The sequence below is a fragment of the Plasmodium vivax genome, chromosome 14, assembly GCF_000002415.2.
Source record: "Plasmodium vivax chromosome 14, whole genome shotgun sequence".
NCBI lineage: Eukaryota > Apicomplexa > Aconoidasida > Haemosporida > Plasmodiidae > Plasmodium > Plasmodium vivax.
Genome location: NC_009919.1, coordinates 2,787,179 through 2,796,767, shown reverse-complemented (window position 1 = coordinate 2,796,767; position 9,589 = coordinate 2,787,179). Strand labels below are relative to the sequence as shown.

General features: G+C 48.4%; 1 protein-coding gene across 1 annotated transcript; it reads right to left on the bottom strand.

Annotated features, from left to right (window-relative positions):
• Positions 1-5,654: 5,654 nt before the first annotated feature.
• PVX_101320 (hypothetical protein, conserved) lies at positions 5,655-8,106 on the bottom strand (the record flags this gene model as incomplete). The annotated part of the gene is made up of 3 exons (XM_001613961.1): positions 5,655-5,706; positions 5,811-5,926; positions 6,046-8,106. The coding sequence occupies 3 exons, from the start codon at positions 8,104-8,106 to the stop codon at positions 5,655-5,657; spliced, it is 2,229 nt and encodes a 742-aa protein (XP_001614011.1).
• Between the last annotated feature and the right edge of the window lie 1,483 nt (positions 8,107-9,589).

Sequence of the window (9,589 nt, the reverse complement as noted above, 5' to 3'; positions counted from 1 at the left end):
CGTACCTCTACACACATCCTTATTTTTTCGATTTCGCGCTTTGGTTGTCTCTTAGTTGTGCTTCCAGATGAGGGGAGCCTTTTCCAAAGAGGCGCTCTTATCCTTATATGCACAGAAAAAGTGCATAAAAAAAAAAAAAAAAAAAGCAGTTATACACAAGTGCGCAAGTGTGGCATGGAAGCACTGTGCGTGGAACTACTTCCCCTTACGTGTACCACTCGCGAATTAAAAAAAAAAAAATTTCACGTGCTTCCCTTTTGTAGGGACGTCAGTACACACGTGTATGCAATATGAGTTGTGCGTCTAGCGCGTAGGCATATATATATATATACCCCTTTATTGTAACCCCTCAATGGGTAGCCACAGCGCTTTCACCTGTTCGCTCGCATGCAAACGAATGTGCACACGAGGACATGTAAAACAAAACGCGTGCGTTTCACACTTAGAGGAGCATATCTCTGAAAAGGGATGCTCTCCGTTTGTGCATCCTTTTCTGTTAATGCGCTTCCCCCTTTTTTTTAGAAAAAAAAAAAAAAAAGTGTGCCGTTTTGTTCGTGCACAGCTCGCTCGATCGCTCACTCGATCGCTCACTCGTTTGGGTAAATCTTTTTTTTTTTAAAAAAAGAGGCGAGGGCAAACGCGGGGGGCGAAGGCGCAGCGGGGGTACGTAAGCGTGTGTATAAGCATACGCATACGTATACGTGTACGCATATGCCTATGCAAATCACGTGGGCGTATGCACGCGTGCCCGCTTGTATGCCCGCTCAACAAATTGGGCAAGTGAACAAGCGCGAGCACTCAAAAAGTCGCCTTGCCGTTAACGTCATACGCGGCATATGCACATAACAGATCCACGCATGATTAACAATTCTGTTCAAAAAAAAAAAAAAAAAAATAGGAACGCATATGATGCGTAATGTAAAAAAAAGTTCAATCGCCTGAGAGAAAAGGTGGCTTTCTTTTCCAGTGGCATGCTGATGGTACAATAGTGTTACATGTGAATGGGGGAGGATATGATATGGTACGCCCTTGGGCACGCAGGCACGATCGCGCGTTTGCATTTAGCGCTTACGTTACTCGCTTGCATTTCGCGCTTGCGTATCCCGCTTGCGTATCCCGCTTGCGTATCCCGCTTGCATATCCCGCTTGCGTATCCCGCTTGCGTGTCCCGCTTGCATATCCCGCTTGCATATCCCGCTTGCATATGCCGCTTACATTTCGCGTTCTCCGCTGCCATGCAACTGTACATATGCAGTTACCATTCAGCCACCCACGCGGGCACGAACAATCCGCACTCGAGATGCAACAAACTCGTGCGCCCCTTCAGCATATGAATGCCCTCTCCATGCGATTTTCGCGCATACGTACGGTACGTGCATGCTCGTTTACATAGTCACGACCATATTGTTGGTGACATACGTGCCGCACGCAAAAACTGGTTCGCCCAAACAAGCAGTGAATTTGAAATGAGCGCAATTTCTGTTTGCTCCTTCAAATGGTTGAAAAGGCGCGCGCGCTATTTGCATTATTTGCTGTATTGTATGCACGGCGCTATTGGTACAAACGCAGTGGAAAATTATTTAAAAAGGTCAAGTGGTAAAAATGGGAAAAAAAGGGAAAAATCGAAAGGCGCAAATGGGAATAATAACAAATGGGAAAAATAGCAAATGGGAAAAAAGGCAAATGGGAAAAAAGCAAATGGGAAAAAAAGCAAATGGCATAAGGAAAAAAAAGGCATTATCCAAAAAATAAATCATCCAAATGGCAATTTGCCCATGTGGCCATATAACGCTGTAACAAATATGACCATAAAATGGGAAAAAAAAAAAAAAAAAAAAAAAATATGAACGAGGGAAAAATGGAAAAAAAAAAAAAAAAAAAAAAAAAAAAAATATGAACCGGAAAAAAGGAAAAAAAAAAAATACTGCTTACATATGCTAGCATTAACACAAGGGCAGGGGGAAAAAAAACCTTCTTTTTGCAAGTTGGGAAAAATGGAAAAAGTTAAAAAAGTGATAAAATGATAAAAGGCAAAATGGTAAAGTCGTAAATGGCGAAGCATAAAATTATAAAACGCGAAATCGCAATCGCTGATATGAAAGAAACGCGCAAGTGGCCAGGAACGACCTGCCCAGGCGATAGGCACAAAAAAGTTCGCGAAATAAAAATAAAACGCCAAACGCTAAGCAAGTGGGGGGAAAAAAAAAACGCAGCCCAAAGGATTAGCATGTGGCATATGGGAAAAAAAAAAAAAAAAAAAAAACTTCACAACGAAATGTACGCTCCATGCCGTATCACTTATCACTGCTTACGAAAAGGTACCTGCCGAAAGGTTTACGAATTTGGCAGTTTCGCCAGTTTCCCCAATTCGACAAGTTAGTCGCATAACTGGTTAACTCGTCAACTCGTTAAACGCATGAGGAGGTGAAAGAAAACGAGGACGCAAGTGGAGAAATTTGCTGCGAAGGGAGCAAGCAAATTTGCCAAATGATGGACCAGCGCGAAAAAATTTGCAAACGATTGAGATGATTCGCGGCGTAGAATGGCGAAGCATGCGTATGTATATATAGTACACGCAACTACCAGTACATTCACCGCTACCACTACACCTCACCAGTGCACACTCGCTTCCCCTTTTCGTATTTTCTCCTGCGCGGGAGTCTTCGGCGCGCATCGCCTCACTTATTTTTGCATCCCCCTATTTTAAATACATGTAGATACGCACATACACGCTTATATGTACACATGGCGTAAGCGCATTATGCGTAGGGTTACAACTGGCCACCCCCACTGCTTTCCACTTGCAAAGGTGTTCTCAAATGAACAGGCGCGTAGGCTATGCATTCACAAACGCGGTCGCGCAGGGCATTCCAAAAAATGGAAACGCTCAACTCGCACGAGAGGGATGTGCAAGTGGGGAAAGCGCAAACGCGGTTGCAATAGATTTATCACGCAGTTGCAATAGATTTATCACGCAGTTGCAATAGATTTATCACGCAGTTGCAATAGATTTACCACGCAGTTGCAATAGATTTACCACGCAGTTGCAATAGATTTACCACGCAGTTGCAATAGATTTACCACGCAGTTGCAATAGATTTACCACGCAGTTGCAATAGATTTACCACGCAGTTGCAATAGATTTACCACGCAGTTGCAATAGATTTACCACGCAGTTGCAATAGATTTACCACGCAGTTGCAATAGATTTACCACGCAGTTGCAATAGATTTATCACTCGTTGCGTTCGATTATACCACGTGCAACTCGTTTGGCATCCCTTCATCTTAACAATGTGCCATGAGGGTCATTTAAAAAAATGAACACTTTTTTCTGATCGTGTTACAAAAGGTGAAGGAGTAAAAAAAGGTTTTCAAATCGGCATATGAACATCTCCCTACCATGACATACAGGGTTGCCTTTTTTTTTAAATTTAATCTTCGAAGGGCAACACCTCAAAAGTGCTTCGCAAAATGTGAGAAATGTGCCAAAAGGCGCCCTGAAAAAGGAACTGTTCATATGCATACAGCGGGTGAAAAAAAAAAAAAAAAAAATCCAAACATCAAACAAGTGCCAAACAAATGTCATCCACCAAACAAACACCACCCACCAAACAAACATCATCCACCGAACGAACACCTAACGCGTGTCAAAAGGAACCGCAGCGAGGTGTGCATCGTTCCAAACCACATCCGCGCGAGGAAGCTGGCCACTTAGGCAACCTCACATATGGTCTACAACACATTTGAAGAATTCACAACGAAGAAGAAAAAAAATAAAAAAATGGCACGATGAAATGATGCGCATCGTGTGATTCGTTCTTATCCCCTTGTTGCACGAATGCTACATGCCGCGGTGTGCATAACTGCAAGCATGCAAAAAAAAAAAAAAAAAAAAAAAAAAAATCTGTGGCGTACAAATCCCGTCCTGCGCCACACCCCCTTCGCAAATAAACTAGCACATTTTAAATCCTTTCACAATTGCAAACGGGAAAAAAACGGTTTAACATCTCCTGGGGGCACTTCCAACGAGGGGTCATAATCACATCACTCACATTTTTGTATGCACCACTTATTGCAAACACCTGGGCAGAGCCAAGTGATTTACAAATGATATGCCCCCTTCGTTGGAAGATCACTACGTTTGGGTCACATGGCGATTTCGTTCGAACGAATTCATCAGGGATGCCAAGGCAGGTCGTGCGTATGACTTGGATCTTGCGTTGTTCCTTCTCCTGATCTACCGCTTTTCCTCCCCTTTTTTACCCCTCCAGATAGGGGGTCCTTCCTTGTGCACAGCATCCCCCCCGAAAATGGCCCCCTACAAGGTGTAGAATTAATTGGGGCCAACTGAAGCCTCCCCAATGTGGTGACCCCCCGTGTAACACCAAAAAGGCTTTTAAAAGATGCGCTCCGTGGGACCGTTTGGCGGGTGCAACGTTTACGAGGTTAGGGGTAAGGGGTCAGAGGTTAGAGGTTAGAGGTTGGGGGTTACAGATCACAGGTTAGAGGTTAGAGATCACAAGTTAGGGGTCACAAATCAGAGGTCACACGTCAAATTTCACACGTCAAACATCACACGTCACACAGTTCAGGTCAAACGTCCCCACTTGCAGGTTCGCAAAGCAGCGGGTGCGACCCCTTTTGTGCCTACCTTTTTTTCCCTTCAAAAAAAAATTTTCCTTTTTTTCTTTTTTTTTTTCACGCTCAATTAAGAAGGGTAAAGAAGGCATACACAACGTGGCTGTGACCCTCTTTTGCCCCTCCCTGCATGTCGCACAGCTATTTTCCCATTAGCCATTTTAGAAGCGCTACATAGGCGATGACCGCACAGGGGCATCTTACATCTGTCGGAGGGGAAACTACAATGAGGTGACTTTCCCAGGGGGGGGGATTACAAATCCCAGTTTGATACCCCTTCTGCCGATTCGAACTCCTTTCATTTTGTTTCCCCACAAAGGAAACTTCCCACCCCCCTACGACAGCACTTCGCTGCACCATGTTAGGGTTAAGAATTTTTTTCCCCCCGTCATTTTACAGACCATCCTAAGCAGCCACGTTACCGCGTGGTGTTAACCCCGCCCAGCTGATTGCTTAACACCCGCTTGGCACGTCTGTGAAGGTACCCCCGACTTCGCATCTGCCCACCTGCGTAGCTGGTGCCTCTCAACGGAGACACCAATTTGCAAGCATTTTTCCAATTCACCTTCATGTGGCACTCTTTAACCCGCCACACGGATGAGGTGTTCTTTGCTTCTAAGAAGTGAGCCCCCCTCCCCCTTTGGGTGGAACCTACAAACGGGGTGTCCCAACACGCTGCGCGCAGGTTAGAGGCGGATCGTAGAGGAACCACATATAGCGGCGCGCATAGAAAGGGGAGCCGCCGAATGGGGACAATTCTATCACGTGCATGCAATGACACATGGGAGGAAATGTTGGGAAAAGCAAATCGGCTAATTACCCCCCAGCGGTGCCGTCCAAAAGAAGCAGATGGGTGGGGGAAAAAAAAAAAAACACCATTGGGGAGTGTACGCAAAAATGTGCGCGTTCGCTCTTCCGCTTCTCTCCCAGCAAAGCGGCCAACTCATATCCTGCCCATCACGCTCATTGCGGTGATACAAAATCGGGGGCACTGGAAAAAAAAAGGACGCCGCGTCAGTCCACCTTCCGCTTCTCCTTCGCCAGTTTGATGCTTCTAAATAGCTCCCTGCAAAAAGGGAGGGGCACATGAGGAATATTTTTTTTGCGCGGGAAAAGGTCCTTGTGGGGGGCAATGCGTTGGGATGCTCCCACCAAAGGGGGACGCCCAACCTGAAGAGCGAAAACGTGACGGGGATTGCATAGGGAATGAGCACGGGGAGCACGGAGGCCAGCAGGAAGTCCTTCGAAAGGATGTCGTAAATGGAGAAGGCGTCGTCGCTCAGGAGCTGCAAGGGGGGATGAGCAGCGCATTGGGGGCATGTGTGGCGTGCAAAACGGGGCCGCAAAATGCAACACACGAGCAAACCGAAACGACACACGTTTACATGCACATGGGGAGGCCCACCTGCAAGGAATCCTGGTACGCGCTCTGCGCCAAGATGATCGCCGCCCTGAAGTACGTTTCCCGCAGCAGAGCTGCCTCTGCGCGCCGGTTATCCTCTCCCCCCCCTTCGTGGGTACCTCCACTGGTGCCACCGCCACTCTTCGCTTGGTCCTTCCCACCGTACGACTGCAAAACCTCCCGAACGGACCTTCCCAAGTGGGAAATTTTGCAGCCATCCGCTCCTCGCATGAGATCCAAACTACATTTAACCTTCTCCAGGGTATCATTAAAAACGTGAAGAGCGTGCGGGGGCACTCTAAAATAAATGCTCACTTTCGTTAGAGACACGAACTTGCCCAAATTCGTCAGCGATTCCACCACGTAGTAGATGTAAGCCTCCCGCATGAGGGCCAAAATCTCGAAGCGAAAAATACCACTCCTCATAGGGGTCTCGTAGGAAAAGGAAAACACGAGGTTATCCTCTCTCCGAATGGAATACAAAAAGGAGTTGCCCTCATCGGTGGATTCACTCCGCACGTACTGCACAGTATACTCCTCTACATCGAAGATGGTGTAGATGTAATTAAAAAAGTTGGGTACTAGTCCTAACAGTTGCCTCAAATGGGAAATGAACAAGCCGCTAATCAGGGGAGCCTCCTCTGACACGTCGGTTAACTCCTTTTTTCTTTCTTTCTTTTCCCCCTGCTTCTTCTGCGAAGTGTCCCCCCGTTGGAGCGAATTATTTACATGTACGACGCCCCACTCTGCAAAGGAGACAGTCGTTTCGAGCCTCCCCGTGGGTGGATTGTAAAAATGGATTTCACCTCCACTGGGGAAGACAGCCATCAAGTTGATGCTCTTCGGAATGTGGTACGTTGGCTTGCTCAGAATGTCCCCAAAAGTGACTTCATCAAAAACGCTCGTCAGTTTGTTTGCCCTATCGAGGATGATCACCCGCTTGCCTCCCGCCTCCTTCACCTTCTCCGAAATTTTAAACAAATCTACGTTGGCGATGATTTGCGAGTGCACGTTTATTTGGAAGACGTTCAGCAGCTGCTCGGTGAAGTTCCTCAGGTAGGGGTAGTACACCTGGTTGTGGAAGTCCCACGTGGCGACGTTGGGGTGTGGAGCGGATTGGTTGGGAGCGGACTGGTTTGAAGCGGATTGGTTTGAAGCGGCCTCGTTTGGACCGCCTTCCTTTGGACCGCCTTCGTTTGAACCGCATCCGTTTGGACCGCCTTCCTTTGGAGCATCACTCCGGGGGTCCTTCGTCTCTCCTCCACTTCTGCTCCCCTCACCGCCTTTGCCGTGCCGCCCTCTTTTGTAATTCCCCTCGTTGTACAAACTGCTGGCCAGGTAAAAATTCAAGTCCAATTCGGGGCTGAAAAAAAGGGACCGATTTGCGGGCTTAAAAAAAAAGACCCGTTTTACCACCCTCCAGGTTTCTTCTGCCAGGAGGTGATAGTGCTCGTTGGGGTGGTTCTCTCCCCCTCCCCCTTGGCTGAACTTCACATGGATGGCGTTGTTCCTCTTCAGCGTGAAAGCAACGCTGGTGTCTTTCTCCTCTCGGTTTTCACTTAAACATATGAAGTACCTATTGCTTAGCGTATCATGGACACCTCCCTTCTCGGGGGGGCTTCCCAAACATGCATTGGCCAATTCCCCCGAGGTGTCACTTCTCATCTGCTCTTTATTAATGAGGAGTGGGTTCACGTAAAAGAGCTCCTTCACATCGGAGAGGCTCTGTGCAACTGGCTTATCTCTCCACTCAAACTCAATTTGGCTCAAAAAATATTCCTGCAGTATTTCCCCCAACGAATCGGTGCCTCCCTCTCCATCTGTCAATATGATGAAGAGGTTTAGTCTCAAGTGGGAGACCTTCTCGATAGACCTGTTTTGCCTTCCCCCCTTTGGCTTCCCCCTCCCGTCCGCATTGCAAACCTCCTGCACCAACGCAGAGGTGCTGCTCAGCTTGTGGAGCGGCACCCCTTGCCTCTCGTACCTGTTAAGGGAGAAAATCACCAGCGCGCACACCACCAGCGACACTGCGTAGAGGACCACGCACGGCGTCCTCGAGTTCATGCTGTCAGAGGGGGGTCAAGTGGGGGGTCAGGCGGGTGCAGCAGGGCGGCAGATGGGTTGCACCTTTGTGGCAGCAGGGTGGCAGTTGGGTTGCACCTATGTGGCAGCTATGTGGCAGGTAGACCGCGTCACCGCTTCGCCGCTTCACCGCTTCACCTCTTCGCTGCCCCTTAAACGTGCGAAGTCAAAACGCACTCACCATTGCCGCTGATCTGTGCATGCCCCCCGGAACGCGCTTGTGCATATTTCCTCGCTCTCACATTGGCGGGGGCCCTCAACTGAAGCGAGCAGATAGCAACGCACTTACACATCGTCCACTCTTTCGAACCACCAAGTTGCTACTTTTTACATTTCAGCGGAAGGAGCCCTGCCTGTTTGAGGACTCCCCCCTGCGGATTGAGCTCATTTGCCTCTGCACGTCTGCTGAGAATACTCCTGTGTGGCTTTTCCTTTTACGTATGGTAAACCAGTAGGGGAGGGAAAAAAAAAAATCGCCTCGAAATGGTTACCCCTTTTGCGTTAACGCGGTGGGGAAGTAGGCCTGCTCGCGCACACTTCATCGCATGTGCTATGTGCTACGTACCTGTGCAGGCACATGCATTAGTTTACCGCGTGGGCTTGTGCCCCCTGCCCCGCTACCCCCCTACTGGTCAAGTGGTGCTGCACGCAATTTTTGCCAACGGGCGTAGAATTTTTTTTCCCGAAAGGAGATTTGCCTAGATGGGCGGGTGGCCGCTAAAAAGGGCGCAGCGTCATGTTGGTTTGCTTTTTCCCCCAGCTTTACTCACTAGGGAGGGCAAGTCCTTCGATCGAGACGACTTCACCATTTATGCACGTCTCACGGGTCAAAAACGGACCGAACGAGTCAGCACAATTGCACGCGTAGAAATTGCTCATGTGCGAATGTACACATCCCTGCGGAGTTAACCCTACGTGCTCAGTTCGTGTGGACTGCTGCCGACCAGCTGACATCCCTCACCCGGTACGACCCACGCGATTTACACAAATGAGACCCCTTGGACGTTACCAAAAAAAAAGGAGCAACATTGGAACGCTGCCACCCTTTGAAGCAGGCTAAAATAATTACCCGTTCAACGAGACACTGCGATGAAGTGGGGGATGCCATTCGAATGCGCTTCCTTATCCGTTTGCAATCACAGTTTGCTCCGCGTAGTTACTTTTTATTTTTATTTTTTTTCCTCCCTTGAGTGTTACCCCGGGCGAACGCTACTCCCAACAGGGACCCTTCCCACAAGGTGGTACGTACAGGCAGATATATCACAATAGGACCACGTCTACGTGGCGAGACGCACCCGCTCGAGCAGGATGGCAGTAAAACGACGGAGGGGAATTTATACCCATCCAGCGAACAAGGTGCACCCATTTTGCGCTTGCGCCATTTTCCACGTTGCCTCTTTTTTTCCCTTCCAAGTGGGCGGAGCTATACACCGGGGGGAAGTTCATGGCAACGATTTGTGAGGAC